The 18,700-nt window shown below is 42.6% G+C and overlaps 10 protein-coding genes across 10 annotated transcripts, besides 27 other annotated features; all 10 read left to right on the top strand.

Annotated features, from left to right (window-relative positions):
- Positions 1-18,700: part of a sequence feature (sequence corresponds to BAC RPCI93-27C5) that runs on past both edges of the window.
- Positions 179-206: a microsatellite.
- Positions 272-370: a sequence feature (A-rich).
- Tb927.3.2920 (hypothetical protein, conserved) lies at positions 676-1,683 on the top strand (the record flags this gene model as incomplete). The annotated part of the gene is made up of 1 exon (XM_838792.1): positions 676-1,683. The coding sequence occupies one exon, from the start codon at positions 676-678 to the stop codon at positions 1,681-1,683; it is 1,008 nt and encodes a 335-aa protein (XP_843885.1).
- Positions 1,754-1,793: a microsatellite.
- Positions 2,141-2,171: a microsatellite.
- Positions 2,462-2,507: a sequence feature (A-rich).
- On the top strand, positions 2,541-2,951 carry Tb927.3.2910 (hypothetical protein, conserved; the record flags this gene model as incomplete). The annotated part of the gene is made up of 1 exon (XM_838791.1): positions 2,541-2,951. One exon carries the CDS (start codon positions 2,541-2,543, stop codon positions 2,949-2,951), a length of 411 nt encoding a protein of 136 aa, XP_843884.1.
- Positions 3,307-3,333: a microsatellite.
- Positions 3,335-3,354: a microsatellite.
- Positions 3,570-3,609: a sequence feature (A-rich).
- Positions 3,795-3,864: a sequence feature (A-rich).
- Positions 4,325-5,581, top strand: Tb927.3.2900 (elongation initiation factor 2 alpha subunit, putative; the record flags this gene model as incomplete). The annotated part of the gene is made up of 1 exon (XM_838790.1): positions 4,325-5,581. The coding sequence occupies one exon, from the start codon at positions 4,325-4,327 to the stop codon at positions 5,579-5,581; it is 1,257 nt and encodes a 418-aa protein (XP_843883.1).
- Positions 5,598-5,640: a sequence feature (CT-rich).
- Positions 5,730-5,800: a sequence feature (A-rich).
- Positions 5,927-5,961: a sequence feature (AT_rich).
- Positions 6,272-6,303: a microsatellite.
- Positions 7,086-7,114: a microsatellite.
- Positions 7,167-7,198: a microsatellite.
- Tb927.3.2890 (hypothetical protein, conserved) lies at positions 7,232-8,200 on the top strand (the record flags this gene model as incomplete). The annotated part of the gene is made up of 1 exon (XM_838789.1): positions 7,232-8,200. The coding sequence occupies one exon, from the start codon at positions 7,232-7,234 to the stop codon at positions 8,198-8,200; it is 969 nt and encodes a 322-aa protein (XP_843882.1).
- Positions 8,237-8,267: a sequence feature (A-rich).
- Positions 8,393-8,436: a sequence feature (A-rich).
- Positions 8,771-8,826: a sequence feature (T-rich).
- On the top strand, positions 8,855-9,169 carry Tb927.3.2880 (hypothetical protein, conserved; the record flags this gene model as incomplete). Its single annotated transcript, XM_838788.1, has 1 exon — positions 8,855-9,169. One exon carries the CDS (start codon positions 8,855-8,857, stop codon positions 9,167-9,169), a length of 315 nt encoding a protein of 104 aa, XP_843881.1.
- Positions 9,244-9,276: a microsatellite.
- Positions 9,645-9,685: a sequence feature (GA-rich).
- Positions 9,794-9,921: a microsatellite.
- Positions 9,957-9,978: a sequence feature (AT_rich).
- Tb927.3.2870 (hypothetical protein, conserved) lies at positions 10,122-12,086 on the top strand (the record flags this gene model as incomplete). The annotated part of the gene is made up of 1 exon (XM_838787.1): positions 10,122-12,086. One exon carries the CDS (start codon positions 10,122-10,124, stop codon positions 12,084-12,086), a length of 1,965 nt encoding a protein of 654 aa, XP_843880.1.
- Positions 12,778-12,821: a sequence feature (GA-rich).
- On the top strand, positions 12,905-13,807 carry Tb927.3.2860 (hypothetical protein, conserved; the record flags this gene model as incomplete). The annotated part of the gene is made up of 1 exon (XM_838786.1): positions 12,905-13,807. The coding sequence occupies one exon, from the start codon at positions 12,905-12,907 to the stop codon at positions 13,805-13,807; it is 903 nt and encodes a 300-aa protein (XP_843879.1).
- Positions 14,219-14,241: a microsatellite.
- Positions 14,452-15,288, top strand: Tb927.3.2850 (hypothetical protein, conserved; the record flags this gene model as incomplete). Its single annotated transcript, XM_838785.1, has 1 exon — positions 14,452-15,288. One exon carries the CDS (start codon positions 14,452-14,454, stop codon positions 15,286-15,288), a length of 837 nt encoding a protein of 278 aa, XP_843878.1.
- Positions 14,572-14,645: a sequence feature (A-rich).
- Positions 15,714-16,499, top strand: Tb927.3.2840 (inorganic pyrophosphatase, putative; the record flags this gene model as incomplete). Its single annotated transcript, XM_838784.1, has 1 exon — positions 15,714-16,499. The coding sequence occupies one exon, from the start codon at positions 15,714-15,716 to the stop codon at positions 16,497-16,499; it is 786 nt and encodes a 261-aa protein (XP_843877.1).
- Positions 16,918-16,960: a sequence feature (T-rich).
- Tb927.3.2830 (peter pan protein, putative) lies at positions 16,960-18,054 on the top strand (the record flags this gene model as incomplete). Its single annotated transcript, XM_838783.1, has 1 exon — positions 16,960-18,054. One exon carries the CDS (start codon positions 16,960-16,962, stop codon positions 18,052-18,054), a length of 1,095 nt encoding a protein of 364 aa, XP_843876.1.

Genomic DNA, 18,700 nt, shown 5'->3' with positions numbered 1-18,700 from the left:
TATCTTCACGGCAAGCATCTGAAACGAATTGTGTGTTGCCTCCATGTTTTGACGTTGGTACTCCTTCATTGTTGTTATTATTTTCCTTCACGTGTTTATGTTTATGTTTCTCCCTTCTTGTACAAAACGTGTCCTCACAGCATCCTTTCTTATTACTCTTATGATAGTGATGATATTAATTATTATTATTATTATTATTATTATTAAGGATTGCTATCAGTTGTTATTCAGGCGCCACTTCATTGTGATTTTTATATATTTATTTTTCCCTTTCTCTTTTCTCTTTTTTTCTTTTTTTTTTTCTCAGGTTTGTGTCTTTTTTTTTCTTTCCGTGTTCTTTTCCTGTTTTTTCTATTCTACTTTTTTTTTTAAATTGGTTCCGCGGCAAAGAGAGAGAAAAATAAAAGCAGAAAAAAAACATTTTTGGATTCCATGTTCTCTCTGTTTGTGCAACGTGTTTATTTTACGCTTGTCTCATTCATTCGTTCATTTGCTCACATTTTGTTCCTTTTCCGTTTTTTTTGTTTTGTTCTTTTCATGAAGTGAGTGACGACGTTTTACCAGAATACATTAAATATTTCACAGTAGTAGTAATATTAATAATACTCCTTAATATTATAGTTGTTACTTTTTTTTTTTGAAAAAAAAAAGAGTGCGGCAGATAACCAACATAAAATGAATCAAAAGCGTCGTTGCACCATTTTTTGTAAGCCTCTGGCGAATTGGGCCCATGATTTATTACAGGCATCAATGGATTCATATGTTTCATCACATGATGAGCCGTTCAGACAACATCAACAACATCAAGAAAAGCATGTGGAATATGTACTCAGTTGGCCACAAGTGCAACAACTACGCCTCAACGTGTGCTCAAAGTCTCTTCCGACTTTAATGGTTCCGGAAGAATTACTGACTGGATTTCTGAATGTTGATTACGCACGAGCCGCATTAATTCATGGACCTTTTGAGCGGAAGGTGCGGATGAGCAGCGGTGACTCGCTTGTAACTGTGGACTTCACTGCTTCCGCCCTCTCAATGCGTGGCGTGGCTTTAACGGATGATGTGACGGTAATGAAAGAGGCAGTCGGACTGGCGGAAGAACGTCATTACACATCTCCATTTTGGCTCAGCACGGGTGAGTTGCGGTATTTTATGAAGGGAATGAACACACTTTCTCTTTATCTTCATTGCGACTTCTCTGCTGCCTTTTCTGCTGGTGCTGGTTCTGGGGGCGCCATACCGTCGGTGCTGGTTCATAATGATCGAGGTGAGCGATGTCGTGTCATGAACTTGTCTGAATTCGTCACAACGTCTGCCAAGTACAAACCCAAAGTTAAACGAAACGGAATTACAAGCACTAATGACATCAACCACTTCTCTGCTTTCATATTCTTTCGGGAATTTACCCCCGTCAGTGTCCTCACACGAAGTGCCACTTTTCCAAAGGATATTGAGGACTGCATTCGGCGTTACTGCATCTTGTCTGGTTGTTGGTGTACGATATGGGGAACACCTGAAGAGTTCAGAGAGGCGGGACATGATGTGCATGAGGGCTCGTTAGGTTTGTGGGTATTTGATGAATTAGGGCTGCCACTATTTCTCGTAAATGCGCTGTCATGCCTGGATGTGGCGGCTGCTTTTTCATATGTTTATCCCAATGACATTATTAGGGTTGTTAACTAATAACAGTTTGTTGCATGTCACTACTCATGCGTCTCTTTGATGCTAACAGTAGCACCAGTGGCGCCAAACATGTTATTGTTAGTATCGTTACTATTATCGTCATTATTATTGACGTCACCATTAGCCCCAAAGTTTTTGCTCCAGTTACTTGTATTTGTGTTCTGCAGGAGGTTATGTTAACTTTCCCGTTTGCCATTTTTATTGTATTTTACATTGTGTACCTTAACTAGCTGCACTTGTGCAGTAAAGTGCGGATGTGAGCGTGCAAATTATGAAAGAGTGCGGTAAAAGTTGTTTCTTTTACTGAGGGGTTTGGTGGAGTATGGGTTCTAGTCCTTGTTTACACTATTACCATTACCATTACCATTACCATTTCCATTCATTATTGTTTGTTATTGTTCGTCATTTAGTTTTTTTAAAAATTTCTTCTTTTACCATACCGCGCTATCGTTGCCTGTTTTTTTTCTTTCTTTTCTTTTCTTTTTTTTAAATACACTTTATATTTTGGGTTTCTTTTTATTTTTATTTTCCTTGAATTTAACTCACTTGCTTATTTTTATCTGTTGGTTTTATTCCCTTCTCTATGCCCTGATGTTCTGTTATAGCGGATGCCTTCCCAGTGTCCATGTAGTGTCTTTGCAACTGCCTTCTATCTTATCATTTATTCTTATTCGCGTTTCATACCTGTTCAATAGCTTATTATTTTTAAATATCCACTTTTTTTGCGAGCTGTTTTTTGTCACTATTTATTTTCCTTCCTTCCTTCTTTCTGCTTGTATTTGTTTTTGTCTTGTTTTTGTCTTTTTTTCTTCTTTTTTTTTTTTAAATAAAAAAAAAAAAAAAGCCATTAACTCAAGATGGGAAGGCAGTCCCAGAAGGAAAGGAACCTTCAGAAGAGGAGATCAGAGGGTGACCGCGGCGACGCGGCTGCTGATGCGGCTCGGGAGGAATTAGTGCGGGCGCGTTTGTTGGCAGAATTGTCAACATTACGTGAGAAACATGACAAACTCAGCATTAAATTGCAGGAACCTGAAGAGGATTTGGGCGGTTCTTTTGGCAATTGGATCGGTGGAAGTCCCGCAGGTGCCGGTAGCGATTGGAGAGCTGATGGAGCGGCGCGAGGGGCGTTTCTCGGGCAGGATGATCGCGATGCCATCGAGGCGCTTTTCAATGAATCCAATGACAGCTTTACTCGGGAATTTAATGAAGGCAGCGGTTCTGTTGAACGTGACGGAATACCGGAGAAAATGATGTCCTCCGTCAGATAATGTTCAGTACCGTCGCATTTAGTGGCTTGCTGGTTACTGCTACGGTTTGCCTGTGTGGGCACTTTTTAAAAAGTTTTCTTTTTATCTTTTTGACGCATTGCTGAGGTTTTTTTTGTTTTTTGTTTTTTTTTTACTTTTGCTAGCTTCCTCTTTCTGTACAGTTGCGTCTTAAACTCTTCCAGCTGAGCGCAATCCCGCTCCCCTCCTTTTTTGTTTCTTTGTTCTGAATTCCTTTCATTCACCTGAAGTGTTTCCGGCTCTTCACCACAGTAGCCAAAATATTTGAGTTGTGTTTTTTTTTCCCCCCCTCTTTTTTAAAATTTATTTGTTGGCCGTGTGGTGTAAGTTTGGAGAGGTGTGTGTCTGTGTGTGTGTGTGTGTGCATATATATATATATATATATCTGACTCCTCGGGGAGGGTGGTGATGAAAAGGCGGTTGCGTGTTGACGTTCTTTTTTAGTCGTGTGGGTGCTCGCATTTTCTTTATTGAAAGTTTCTGTTTTTTTTCTTTCAATTCTCCTCTCATTCTCTCCCTTTTTCTTTTGTTCTGTTTTCAATGTCGATTCAGTCATGTAGTCCCCAGAACGATTTTTTTTTTTTCACAACGCTTTATGTATTTTTTTTTCTTTCTTTTTTTTTTCTTTCCTTTCCATTTCCCGTACTTTAACACATACTCATCTGGTGTACGGGAGGTGTAGATGGAGATGGAGATGGAGCAGTTCTTCTTATATGGTTTGAGAAACTGTTGCTCTCACTCGTATTTAAACATCTTTTCTCTTTTCTTTTTTTCAAAAAAAAAAATAAAATTTCTACTGTGATCGTCGCTCATCTGCTGCTGCTGCTCTTTTTTTCTTTTTTTTTTTTTACCATTTGCTGTCAACTCTTTCTTTTCCTTTCTATTTGTTTGCTTTAGAAGGACATAAAAGTTTTTTGTTTCTTCAAATATGCAGAACTGCAAATTAAGTTAATATCACCTGCAGGTACGTGGCGCAAAGGCCAAAAAGAGGAAGAGGAAAATACAAGGAATTCACATGAGTTGATATGATATATTTGTTTACATATGATCATATTTTGACTAACAACTGGGCGTATTCTGATTATGAGGTGCGCGGGATCTTAAAAAGCAGCTACGGATTCATCCATTTCACGTTTCTGTTTTGCAGATATTTTTCTGCTTGGATGCTTGTCTATTATTTCACCTTCTTGTATTTACGAGTATAAACATACGCAAAGCAAATACAAACATACGCATAAATACACGCACCTGTATGTGTATGTATCTATGCATATTTATATATTCGAGATCCCTTCCTTTTCTTTTTTTAAATCTCCTGCCACGCAGCGCAATAGGGTTGATCATTCCAAGAAGAGATGGCAGCTTACGGTATAGTGGAGAGTCCGGATAATGTAGACTACAAAACGAAGTGCTGCTGCCAAACAACAGATGGCGTGTACTTCCAAGTTCCAAAGGAGTATTTCCGCCTTCATGCCAACTTATCCCGAAGGAAGTTACTCATCGCAGAACCCTTCGGCGTACCTCTGGACTCTTCTGCATTTGAAAGTTTGGTGGTATTGTTGGAAAAAGCCGCAATTGTGTCGCCTGCAGCTGCCACTGCCGGAACAGAAGTAGTCAGTAAAGGTGATGGAGCAAAGCAACAATGGATTAAGGACCTCAATAAGCGCCAGCAGAAGTTCGTAGGTGCCTGCTTAGGCGTAACCACATGGGATGGAGCTGATGTTTACTTTTATGAGGAAAAGTTACCAAAGGAGAGTGATGTTGTTTGGGTGAAGGTTATTCAGGTGAATGATACTTCCGCTGTGGTGCAGCTACTGGAGTATGGCAACCATGAAGGCATCATTCCATACACGGAAATCACGAGGATTCGCATTCGTGCCATCGGTAAGGTCATCAAAGTAGGTAAAAACGAAGCAGCGCAGGTTATTCGTATCGATAAGGACAAGGGTTACATTGATCTCTCCAAGAAACAGGTTACGCTAAAGGAGGCGAAAGACTGTGAGGCCCGTTTCTTCAAGGGAAATGAGGTTCGGTCTGTTGTGTGTCATGTGGCGGATGAATGCGGTGTTCCCCCAGCGGAAGCTATGAAAAGAATTGCTTACCCCTTGTACCGTCGCCAACCCGGTAAACACGCATGGGAATGGCTCTATGAACTGAACCAAACCAAAGATGTGAAGGGTATTCTCGGGGATCTGGAAATATCTGAAGCTGAAATAAAGGTGCTCATGACAACGCTGGAGCACACCATGCGAACAGAAATTGCAACCATTCATGCTGATATTGAAATGACATGTTTTCAATGCGATGGTGTGAATGCGCTACGGGAAGTTTTACTGGTTGGCCGCGACTTTAAGGCTGGAAAGGATCCACTCATTCCCATTTCCGTAACAATTGTTGGACCACCCAAATATCGGTTACGCGCAAAGACGGAGCTGAAAGAGGAGGGAATTGTTCGCATGAAGGAGGCGATTGAGATGATGAAAATTGAGATGGCGAAGCGTGGAGGTATTCTTAAGGTAGTCGCTGGTCCTTTCGTACTTGGTGAAGAGGAACATACAAAAGAGGAAAGAAATGAAGATGCCGAAGACGATGAAGGCGAAGACACGGACTGAAGAGGAGCGGCGTGAGGAGAAAAAGAAAGAGAGAAAGAGAGAAAGAGAGAGTGAAAGAAGTGCTTTTGTGTTTATATATTTGTGTTCGTGTGGGATAGGAGAAGAGGAGGAAAGACAACATACATCGCAACGCGAATGTATGGAACACTTTTCTTTTTTTGTTTTTTTAGCACCTTTTCTCACTTTTGACTCTTTTCTCCTCTTTTTTTTTTCTTTGTTAATGCCATACTAACAAACGCAACGAGACAACACCGACGCCAACGCAGGGGAGTGAGATATGAACTAGGGACTATTTGAGTTACTTAAATAACTTCTGAGTTAAAGAATATATTAAATCAAAAAAGCAAAATAATATTTTTTTTCTTTTTTAAAAAAAAAAACAAAATAGAAAAGAAAAGAGAGAATGGATGGAGGCTTGAGTGAGAAGGGAAGTGTAGGGGAAGTGAAAGTAATGGATGTTGTGACCAATTTTCCTTCCACTAAGCGGTGGGAAATCGAATACTTTCATGCGCTACCATAACCGCTGCTACATTATCCTTCACTCTGGCTTAATAGCACGTGTTCATATATTAATTAATGTATTTGCTTACATGCGTGTTATCACATATTGCAGTGTACTTATTTGTTTGATTCCTTTTCTTGCTTCCATTTTTCTATTATCTATTCATTATTTTCTCTATTTACTTTCCGTTATTATTATTATTATTATTGTTATTTTTATTTTTTTAGGTTTTGCTTTAAGTTAGCGTTGCAATGAGATTCCATGCGTACCTGCGTATTGGAGCCACACAAGTTTGAAGGAAGGATAAAAGCTAAATCAGAAATACATTTATATTAATATTTATATCTTATCATTGGCAGCAGATTGCATTAGTTTGTAGAGGAAAATAGCGGCATAATTCTAACGATTGGTAAAAGGCAAAAAGGAAATGGATGCTCGTCTTTTTTCTTTTTTCTTTTTGTGTGAGCGTGTGCGTGTGTGTATGATGGCGCCTCATGTTTTATAATTTTTAGAGAGTACACCCGCAGTTGAAGCCATAGTTTTCATAGCATTTACATACAAACTGAAATATTGAGCGACGCCACTGTGAAGGCAAATGTTTACTGCTGCAGACATCTGTACGGCGATATTTATTTATTTGTGTGTATAAATCACTCGCGGTAGTGATAATACTAACAACAATTTTTATTAATTGTTGCTTTATTTAAGTTGTTATTTAGCATCGAACTATTGTTTTTTCTTTGGTTTTGTTGAATTATTCCTCTTGTCAGTTGTTTAATAATGTGTTTGGTACTCCGCTCTGAGGAAAGACTTAACCGATTTTATGTCTCTCTCTGTCTCTCTTTTTTGTTTTTTTTAAAAAAACCCCTCCTCCCCACCAAATCTTTTAAACTTTCTTTACCGCCATTATGTCATTTGCAAGAAAAGGGAGGTGAGGGAATTAAACCAAATAGAACCAAAGAGGAGAGGAGAAACACCAGAAGAAATAAAATAAAGAGAAGAAATAACAACAGCAACAACAACAACAACAATACATTATATATATATATATATACGTTTCATCCCTCCAACACGGAGTTACGGATATATATATATATATATATATATATATATATTTGAATTCCAGTATATAAACTGAACAGGTAGATATGTCGAAGCAAAAGAATGTGGAGATAAACTACGATGAGGTTGATGAGACGACGGGGTTTAAAGCTGCAGAGATGTTTGTATGGTTGAAATTTGAGGAATCATACCTGCAAAAGCCTGAGGATGAGCGTGAGGCGGATGTGGATGCATGGGCTGATACCTTTTGTGAAGAAATGGAAGGGGAAGGTATGAATTATGACCGCAACTTTGTCCGTTCCGTATGCACGCTGGGAATATATGCCGGGCTTCGTGATGAGTTCCAACAGCGCACGGGAAGTGGAAAGGCAATTTATGCTAATGGTGACCGCTATGATGGGGAGTTTTTTGAAGGGAAGAAACATGGAAGGGGGCGGTACATTTTTGTGAGTTTGGGGAAAAGTGAGTGCGATAGAATTGTGGAGAAGGAGCTGCAGAAGCTCGGTGATGTGGTGGCTGGTGAGAACTTTGTGAAGGCTGTAGCGGACAGATATAAGATAGGCTGTCACATCATTTCATATATTATTGAATACGGGTTTCATCCATGCTATCATGGAGACTACGTGCGCGGTAAGCGTGTTGGGCGAGGACTAATGAAGAACAAAGACGGTACGGTGTATAAGGGAGAATTCCTCGAGAACAAGCGTGAGGGTCGCGGGATGTTTTTTTACCTCAATGGTGACATTTACTCGGGCAACTGGAAGAATGGACGCAAGCATGGTTATGGGACATATCACTTTGTAGGCGGAAACGAATATCGCGGCATGTGGAATGATGGCGTCTTTACACACGGCCAGTGGATATTCCCTGATGGGGTTTATTATGAGGGACACTTCAACAAAAAGAACAGGCCTTGTGATGAAGCGGCATCTATGCATTACCCAGCGCTGAAAATGGCTCAAACGGGTACATTTAAACGAGGCACGTGGGCTCCCACCAGCGCACTTGAAGTGTGTGAAGAAACTCCGGTCGACGGCATGACGTGGACCGATTAGAATGGATGAACTCCGATGTAATTGTGGATGTACTACTTTTTTCTTTTCTTTCTTTTTTTCTTCTTTTGTCATGTTAGAACCTTTCACTCGCGCTCTCTGCGAGACTTCCCCATTCGCATTGCTTGTTATTACTTCTCTTCTACTATTTAACCTCTCCACTGTATTTCTCTGGGATTGGAATGGAGGCTGAAATTCTCTTTTCTTCCTTCTTTTCTTTTTTCTTTTTTTTTTCTTTTGTATCAGAAGAAATAACAGTGATGATATGGATGGGGGTTCCATCACATGCCTTCTTACACGTTCTCTGCAGCGATTCCGCATTGTCAAATGTAAATAAATAAGTGAATAAAAATATATGAGTGTATAACGTGTACGGGTGTATTTCTGTACTTGTACCATTGTCTTCACCATCTCTCCCCCACTTTTTTTTTTGCTGTTTCCATAACACTACTTGCTAATTGTTTCTTTTTTTTTTTTCTTTAAAAGAGGATAAGTTTCTCAGAGAGACCCCCGCTTGTGAGGAGACCCCATCTTTTTTTTTTTGTTGTTGTTGCCCTTTTGTTTCTTGTATTGAAAAACAACAACAAAAACAAAAGAAGAAGAATAAAAAAAAAAGAGAGAGAGTAAAAGCGCGCCTACGCATACAAGCGCAGAAAAATGGTTTACACTCGTTGGAAGTGTGACCGGCTACCGGTTTTCCAACTGAAATTATTCACTCAGGAATATCCGATGCATGCCGCGGTTGGGATTTTCACTATTATATTTTTATGGAAGCACATGAGCCATTGCTCAGAGGAAACGGAACGCAAATATGGCTGGTGGGCGGGATATCCCTACTGGCGTGATCCCATTGCCCGCAGGAATGAAACTAAATATAAGCAAATGATTATTAATAATGATGTTGACATTACACATCCCAAATGGACGGGATGTTCCGTAGAGCAATTGGAGGAGTTAAGTCGAGTCGTGTAGTGTAGTGGAATTATCGGGTCATTTCTGTTGGTGTTCATGTTAATGTGCAGTTGCGTACGGTTTTAGGGAGTTATATGATGATGATGATGATGATGATGATAATGATGTTGTATGTTGTTGTTTTGTTCTTCTTTGCATGCAGTAGAGCGAAGGAGTTATCATTACTGTTATTCGCTTTTATTGCATTTCGTTGCGTTGTTGATGTTTTGGTTTTTTGGTTGGGAGGAAGCATGATAGGTAGGATTTTTCTTTTTTTTTTTTGTTGTTGTAGCGTGACGGTATGCTGTGTAGCGTATGGTGCATTTCAATTCTTTCGATTTGTCTGAGATGCATTCTTTTTTTTTCCCCCCCCTTCTCCCTCCCCGCCAGTTCCCCCATTTCTTCTTTTTCCCTCTGTATTTAGTTGTTGACTGGATTCAGTTGGGCACTTCCATTGCGCTGGCGTGGGCGTATGAGTGAGTATAAATTCATTATTTCTTTTTCTCTCTTTTTTTTTCCCTCTCTCTCTCTCTGTCTTTTTGCATGTGCATTGAAAAGGAGGATATGTGTGGAGGTGTTTTTTTTTTTCATTGGAGGGAGGGGGAGGGGGGAAAAAGGGGGGAATAAAGAAACACACATACGGGTTTTGTCTATTTTATATGTTGTTTCGCTTTCTGTTTGGTTGTGAATATTTGTTTCCTTGCTTCTCTTCTCATATGTTTTCATCTTCCACTTTGGTTTATTCATTCATTTGTTTGTTTGTTTTTTCTTTTTTGCTCATATGCACAGCTCTGTTAGTGGGGCATTCTTATATATATATATATATATTTGTACACCGACTAGCTCATCGTATAAAAGTGGGGGGTTTGAAGAAAAGATTTACAGCCCCAGGGACGGCACCGCAGCGTACACACGTGCCTGTGTTTTCTTTTGTGTGTGTGGCTGTGACCGAAAATTAAATAAACCTGAAGGAATGAATGGACGAATCACCGGCCAACACTCCGCGCCTGCGGTTCTGAACCGCTTCTTCCAGCATTTGCATTTGCATTTGCTCCTTCCCTTAGTGGTTATATCTCGTGCATGTGAAGAGTTGGTTCCATTAACGGATATTTTTCCATCAGGAGGAGACACGCTGCTGAACCTCAACGTCCGTCCCGTGGAGGTGACCATTCCATTGAAGGGGTTTGGAAAAGGCGCCGTGTTTACATATAAGACACGGCTTTACGTCTACAATGGTGTTCCACAACTTCCAGGGCCGACTATACATGTCAAACCTGGAGGGAAACTCGTTCTCAATCTGTTTAACGACTTGGGTAGCGAAGATTATGGAGATGGGGAAGAAAACATGTACACTTACCATGGAGTAAATTCAACGAACATTCACTTCCACGGTGTGCATGGTGATCCAAATATCGACGATGTTTTCAAGGAAGTGAAACCCAAAAAGTCCATTAGGTATAGATTGCCTATTCCGGATGATCACCTTCCCGGACTAAACTGGTATCACACTCATGCTCATGGCTCCACACACCTCTTGTTAATGGGTGGTTTGTTCGGTGCTTTAGTTGTGGATGACGTAAAGGGAGATGACACACTGCTCAGCATGCCTCAAGTTACATTGTTTATTCACCTCTATCGCTTACGTGCCTCCAAGTTATGTGACGGTCGCACTATGGATTTTGTGGACAAGGCCATACGAAACAACATGTCTTCACGACCTCGCATAATGAACAGGAAGGGGAAAGAATTGGAGTTAACTTCAGACCTCTTTTTCGTCAATGGACAACATAAGCCCACCGTGACAGTCCACAGCGGAGAGGCTAAACTTTTTCGCATGGCATTCGCAGCCGGCTCCTGCCACCTCAACATCAGTCTTCCGAAGGCGTGTCGGTTCCACATTGTTGCTGCGGATGGCGTACCACTTGCAAAGTCACGCGAGGTTATTGCCCATTGGTTGTACTTTACCACTGCCACTCGTTACGATGTGGTGGTTCAATGTGATGGAAATTATACGGAAAAGACTACATTTCCCGTTTCCTTGGTGGAAACAGGTGATACAGTTTTTTACATTGCTGTTGCTGCATCAGTGAGTAGGCACCCGATGCTCGTGGAGTTTCCCGTGCGCTCAAACCTTACCGGTGTCCGTTACCTAAACACGAAGGGAGCTGCTGTGAAGAGGTCCATTTCCTTTTCGCAGTTAACCCTTCGAGGTAAGGGATCGTACTATATTATAGGGCAGGGTACTGATTGTTCTTCCCTCGTGAATTCTACCACATGTTATTATGAGCATTTTATGGGACAAAAGGGTCACGACTACGACAAATATCACGGCTTTGTGGTGCCTCTCAATGCGGTCGTGGAGGCCCACATCTTCGGGGACCCCAACGATCCCATGCCTCATCCATTTCACGCACATGTCAATCACTTTAAGTTCGTTAGTTTTGTACCTCGAGAAGGAGGAATGCATCAAAATGTGTCCATGTCAGACTATGGTATTTTTCCCGGTGACATTCGTGACACAATTCCCATATTTGATGGTGTGACGGTACTGCGCTGGAGGGCCGCCAGTTATCCCGGTGAGGTGGTGTACCATTGCCATTCTCTTGATCATGAGGATCGAGGAATGATGAGTTCTTACCTTGTCTACCAGCAGCAATCTTCAAATTCCTCCGACCCGGCGATGTTATCACCTGGCGAGGACTATGAATTGGGCGTAGGAATGAATCGAGGCACTTTATTGCTGTTGGCAATTCTCTTTTTTATTGCTTTCATCATTTCGATGGTGATTGCCCACTTACGGGTGGATCCAACTGGGTTCGTGCAGTCCGCCCGTGAGCGGGAGGCCCTCCGCATCACTAAAGTCTCAACCCGAAACGCATTGTCGCAGTCAGAACACATACCACTTGTAAAAAAAAAAGCTGAGACGCAGATTCCTTAGTGCATGTTAGGGAGGATCACACCACTGCTACCTGTACTTTACAAGAAAGGAGATATTCATCATCATTACGCTTCTCATCGTAGGTTCGCTCCATTTTCATATTTATGTATATCGGTATTTCTCGCCCTTGCATGTGCGCGCAGCTTGCAGTGTGTAAGGAGGAAGTTGGAACACCGCACCCGGAGGCACGCTTGTCTTTTTTGTATTTGGTTGTTGTGCCGAAGGAGCGATGTTTCTTTTTTTTTTTTTCTTCCCTTTTGCATGCTGCGTCGAAAAAAAAGCCTGGTCTTCATCTTTACCACCGCGTCATGATATACGTACGTGATTATTTGGACTTGGCTGCGCGTTAGCAAGGGAAGAGAGGGAGGGGGAGGGAGGATGGGGCTTTATTTTCTCTGAGTTGAGTATATTGACGCGTTTCGCCTAATCTCGAGAATCCTAATTCTATTTATTTGTTCGCGACTGCTATCTTTATTTTGGAGCGTGATATGTTGTGTTTTTATGCTGACCGCGCACATTATAGACTGGAGGGCATGGCGGGACCTCTCTCCGCACATCAGTGATACGATAATGCCTTTTGTGCACTCCATTGTAATTTACTCTTTTCCTTTCTCCCATTCTCTTTTATGCTCCGTTAAGGCTAATATGTTTTAACTTTACCTGTGGGTCCTTTTGTCCATTGTTATGATCCTCCTTTCCCCTCCTTCTCCTTCTCCCTTTCCTTTTTTTTCCTTTTTGAAAAAAAAAATAACAACAACAACAACAAAAATCCTTTTCATGGTGTGTTTCTTCACGATACAACTCTTCAGTTCTGAGGTATGTTTCGCGGAGTTTTGGCTACAACCGGGCGGCAGCGACGTGTCGAGCGCCGTTTAGCCACCGTCGTCAATTCCACAGGCAGAAGAGCTACAAAACAATGGACGCACCGGGTTTGCATGAACGAATTTTTAAAACAACAGGCGGCAACGACGAGAAGAGAAGAAAAATGGAAGCGGCGACACGGTTCCTCTGCTTTGGGTATTCAAAGCCCACTTACCGCAGCAGATGTTAAGGCGCTTCATCAGCAGCAGAGTGAAGCGCTTGCAAATGAAACCGCTTACGGCCGTACGGTACCATCGACTTCAAACGAATGGAATGAACGCTCGCATTTGTCCCGTGCGCAACATTGCGGTTACGATACCGTGGATGCTCATAGTGGACAAAGTATTGCTCAGCAACGGTTTGATTCTCTTGCACGAGATGCCGTTTTAAAATATGGACCTCCGCTTCCGGTAGAATTTGTAGCGGAAAATGATGTCATCACCATTCAAAACACCGTGTCGAGGAGTGGTGTCGGCGATTCCTCCTCGTTGAGAGACTCCGAGCGCGATGCAAATCATTTCTACGATGAGGTTCAGGTGCGACCGCAGGAGCTCTTCCAAATGATACGTAAACTTGATTCATCTTTCAGTGTTCATACGCATGCTGACGGGGTTCCTTTCTCCCTTCTAATTAAGAACTGCTCATATTTTAATGTTAGGGGTGGGCGAGTGCATTTCATGCGGTGCCTTCGTCGAGTGAAATTATCCCAAAACACTCGAGGGGATGTTAATACGGAGGGCTCTGATGAACCCGCTGAAGTTATCGTAGTGTTATCAAGATATAAAATGCGTGAGGCACCGTCATTTGATGGAGTTCGGCAGGGGCCACAGCCGTGGTTATATAGTTACAAAATGGTGTAACTAGAGATGAGTATAGCGGTGTGGGTGACGCGCATTTTTTTCCTTTATTTTAAATCAAGAGAAAAGAGGGATTAACTTACGTGTTCTTTTATATCTGTTTCTGCTGTTTTCCATTCTGCAGGGGAATGCTGTCAGAACTAAGGCCGTGTTGCGATGTGATGGTGGTTAAATATCGAGAGAGAGAGGGAGGGAGGGAGTGACGGTATCCGTGTGTTGGAAGCCGTTTGCAGATGCAATAAATTAACGGTTGTGTTCGGAATGGACGGCCGCCATATTTTTGATCGCTGTGGCAATTTGTGGTTGAAATGTTCGGAAACATTGCGGTGATGTTTGACGAATTTCCGAAGGCGGTTTGTTGTCTTTGATGTGTCATATCGTTTTTTTTTTCCAAGGATGAGTCTTCAGTCTCAGGTGCGTGTGTGTGTGTGTGTGTGGGCTATCAACTATTATTTTAAAAAGTAGGAGAAACCTCCCCTTTGTTTTGTTATCATCAACATCATTATTATTGTTGTTTTTGCATTATGTGGGGATGTGTTTGATTTCCTCCAACAGTTTTTTTCTGAACCAACCTCTACTGTTGTAGTGTGCTCACCCACATACTTTCAGCGTGGTCTGTTTTGTTATTGTATTATTGAGTGTTTTGAATGGAATTTGCATTGAGCACCATGGTGTGCCTCTTTCTCCATTTGTTCCCGCTGTATTCTTATTGTTATTGTTGTTGTACTTATCCATTTTCCGATGGTTTGTTTACATATAATCTTTCATTTGTTGTTGTTTTACTATTCTCGTTATTATTATTTTTTTTATTCTTATCTTTCTTTTTTATCGTTATTGTTATGATGGTTTCTCTTGTTGGTTTAGCAGCCATGATGCTGAGCAATGCGCAGGAGAGTTTTGGATCCGCCTTCAGCTCGGCGGGAAATTTTTTTGGCGGTGTGAAGCGTCAGGCGTTTGGGATGTTTTCCGATGAGCCCCCAGCGGAGGTTGAGGTTTTGGATATACCGGAGGATACCGGACTTATAGGAGATGTGCGGGAGATGATGGATCTCTCCTACTCTCAACGACTTTGGGCTTTTTTTATGGTACTCGGGATGGGAATTGTTTTTATAGTCATTGCTGCACTATTCGCTCCGACGGTTGCCCTCTTCCCTAAGAAATTTGCGTTTTTCCTTACCGTCGGGAATATGTTCTGCTTCGGTTCCACAATGTTTCTTGTGGGTATCAAGCAACAACTACACTCTCTCTTTAGCGCAAAGCGGTTGGAGGCTGGAATTGCATTTATCGTATCTCTCCTGCTCACACTTTTTTTTACTCTGTATTGGAAGTCGAGCTTTTTGGCTGTATTCTTCGCGGTTGTTCAGGTGCTATCCATGATGTGGTACGCGCTCAGTTTTGTGCCTTTCTTACGAACAGCAGTTGCTACGGTGAGCTCTTACATGTGCCGTGCCACTGGAAGCATCATTGGGTTCTTTAGGGGGTGATGGTGCTTTGGGAGTCATGACTGCGTGTGTAAGAGAGAGAGAGGGAGAAGGAGTAACACGTATTTGTGTTTTGTTGCAGCGCCACGCGTTTCGTGGACGTTTGAAGTACTGTCACCAATAGTCCCGTGTTGTATAGTTTCAGAATGTGTGTGATGATGGGATGGTGTGAAACAAAAGGGAGGAGGATGAGGGAAAAACAGAACAGATGTTTTTGGGGTTACCCAGCATGAAAATCGGAAAAAAAATAATATATTGATGGCTCTCACCATAGCTCTTGGTGCCAGTTCTTCTTCTTTGCTCCCTTTGCCGCTTTTCTTCTTTCATTCCCATCGGAAAGAACAGGGGAATCTCCAAAGCTGCGCGCTGCAGCAGGTTATGGAAAGTGTCGGGGTGAAAACGTGTGTATTGTCAATACAGGTTATAATATGCGCCCAACATCAATTATGTTTAAAGGGATGACCGGAGCAGGCATTATGCTCCCCGCATGGGCATTGCAGGAAGTGGGAGCAGCGGGAACGCGGGCGTGGCGCATGTACTTCACAAGCAGCGAGGCCGGATCCGTTGCGAGGCGCTCGGCATGGCATGATCTTCCGCTACATCCATCACCTGATGCATCTGTCATTACATTTGTATGTGAGATTCCCAGAAGGACGCGTGCCAAATTGGAACTCGTGAAGGAAGAACCGCACAACCCGATAGCTCAAGACACATTAAAGAAAGAGGGCAATGCTTTGCGGTTCTTCAAGTATGGTGATGTCCCCTTCAACTATGGTTTTGCGCCACAAACATGGGAGGATCCTTCAGTAATGGACCAACTGACGACGTGTGGGGGTGATGGTGATCCCATTGATATCGTTGAATTATCGTCAAATCCCTTTGCAGTTGGTTCCGTAAGGGCAGTTCGAGTCCTCGGGTTGTTGGGACTTATTGACGAGGGGGAAACCGACTGGAAAGTCATTACGGAGGCCATTGGACCCGATGCGACCGGTACGTACGGGTCTTTAAATAATGTGCCACAAGAGCTGAAGGCTACCATTGTTAAATGGTTCCGCGAGTACAAAACTGCTGATGGGAAGAAGCCAAATGAATTTGTTTTTGGAGGGGAGTTGCGTAATGCAGACGACGCACTTCGTGTGATTGAAGGAGGTTCCCGCCAGTACACCGGACTTATTGCAGGCACGGTTCGTAATCCCGGTTACTGGCTTCACTGAAGGTGTGACCGATTGCGTGTACTCGTAATGTGTTGTGTTATTATTTGTCGTCTTTAGGTTGTATTGCATTTGATGTTCCCTAATCGTTTGAAGGTACGAAGCGACAAAAAAAAACGAATAATAATACGGTATCATATGTGGACTTGCAGCGCACTGACACTGTCACATTGGTCTACTTTGGATTCCATTTTTGATGCTCATGCCTTCCAATTGAATTAACTCCATTTGTTTTTCTTTTGTCCAACCTACTTTCAATCCTTCCTCATTGTCCCTTTCTTCTTTTTATTTTTCCCGCCTTCGTCTATAACAAATTGAATTAACAATGTAATGAACGTTGTTTTACGACGGCTAAGATAACAGAGGAAGGAAGGTTTGTTTTTATTGGAGATTTCGTCCCTCTGTTGTTAGTCCTTCCCTGAAAAAAAGAAAGAAAAGAGAAGAAAGGAGAAGTAGGGCAAAGATGGGGAAATCTAAAAAGATGCCGGGGACAGTGGACACCACTGAGGCAGACAAGGCAACACCAAAGTCTATTATTATCTACAGAGGTGAGGTAGGAGGAAGCGTTCGTTCGCTCATGCATGATTGGCGAGCCGTATTCCTCCCATGGAGTAGTAAAAAGCTCCGCGGGGAGAACCGTTCTCTCAAGGATTTTCTTGTTATTGCCTCATCACTTAGCGTCTCGCACTTGCAGTTATTCACCGCTCCATCGTATGGCACATCCCTTCGTATCATGCGCTTCTCAAATGGTCCGACGTTAACGTTTCGCGTGCTTTCCTTTACTCTCAGAGATGAGATTGTGGCAAAACAGCGACGACCCGCAAACCTCGGCAATGCGGTGTGGAATGTAGCCCCAATTGTTGTGTTGAACAACTTCACTCACCCCGATGCGCGGCTCCGGCCTGAGGTACCACTGCTTGAGACAACATTTAAGGGGATGTTCCCAACGGTTAATATTCAACTCGTGAAGAACACGGATATTCAACGTGTTTGCCTATTTCACTACGATCATGTGGAGCACGTTGTGGAAGTCCGCCACTATTATATCAATGCTAAGGCTGTTGGTGTAAGTAAAACGGTGAAGAAGCTTCTTGAGCGCCGGTGCCCGACGAAGCTTGGGCAGTTAGAGTCCATAGACGAAGTTCTAGAGCGCGAGGATGTTTGGTCTGACACTGATGGTGAGGGCGAGGAAGTTCCGCTGGCAGTGCCATTTCGAAAGCATCGTGAACAATGTCGCATTAAGCTTCAGGAAATTGGGCCTCGCCTCACGTTACAGCTGGTGAAGGTGACAAATGGATTCGCGACGGGCGAGGTTTTGTTTCACAGGTTTTTGAGAAAGTCTGCGGAATTGGTCGCACGGGATGAGGCAAGGGTTCGCGCCAAGCGCAACGAGCGAGCGAAGCGGAAGGCAGAGCAGGATGAAAACGTTGCACGGAAGAAAAGCAAGCGAGAGGAACGACTTCAGGCAAAACGACAGCGGCGAGAAGAGGCAATGAGGCAGCAGGTGGAAAATCCACTGGAGGTTGCAGACGGCGGCTACGGAGCTGATATGGACTAATAAGCAGGTCAGTAGTGATATAAACGGTTGGCCTGTACACCTTCAGCAAAGCAAAGCAAAGCGTAGGCTACTCAGTTTTTGGAGGAGAATGAAGGATTCACACGACGGAAGTAAAGGTGTTTTTTTTTTTTTGCGTAAAATGTACCACTTCGCTCCTCTTCACACTTCTTTCGTATGCTAAAGGGAAGTGGGACGGACCCGCTGCGGTGGCGGGTGTTGCCGTAAAAAAAAAAGTGGAGAGAAGATGAGTTTAAAAAAATAATAAATGGTGTTTCACGTATAAAGACTTGTATTAACAATCGAGTAACAGTGTATTTGCTTCCACTTCTTTACTGTTCCCCTCTTGCTGCCTGCGTTTGCGCTCATCACCTTGTGGGCCGCCATGTCCCCCATGAGTGCTGCCGTCACAAAAGATATACGCACACTAACGTCTTTACTGTACTCTCCCGGCCATGTTTGAATACTGAATACTTTTTCTTTTTTTTTTTTAAAAAACTATTGTACGTTTGTGTTTCGTGCGCAATTTGCATTATTATTATTATTGTTATTTTTTCATAAGCCCGCTCGGACAAATTGGTGCTACCTTACAGGCACGAACGAGTGCACAGCAGGAACAAAAAGAAAAAAAACGGAAATATTAGGGACA

Source organism: Trypanosoma brucei, chromosome 3, assembly GCF_000002445.2.
Source record: "Trypanosoma brucei brucei TREU927 chromosome 3, complete sequence".
Lineage (NCBI taxonomy): Eukaryota > Euglenozoa > Kinetoplastea > Trypanosomatida > Trypanosomatidae > Trypanosoma > Trypanosoma brucei.
The sequence above is the reverse complement of the archived record's forward strand: the minus strand, read 5'-3'. Positions and strand labels throughout refer to the sequence as shown.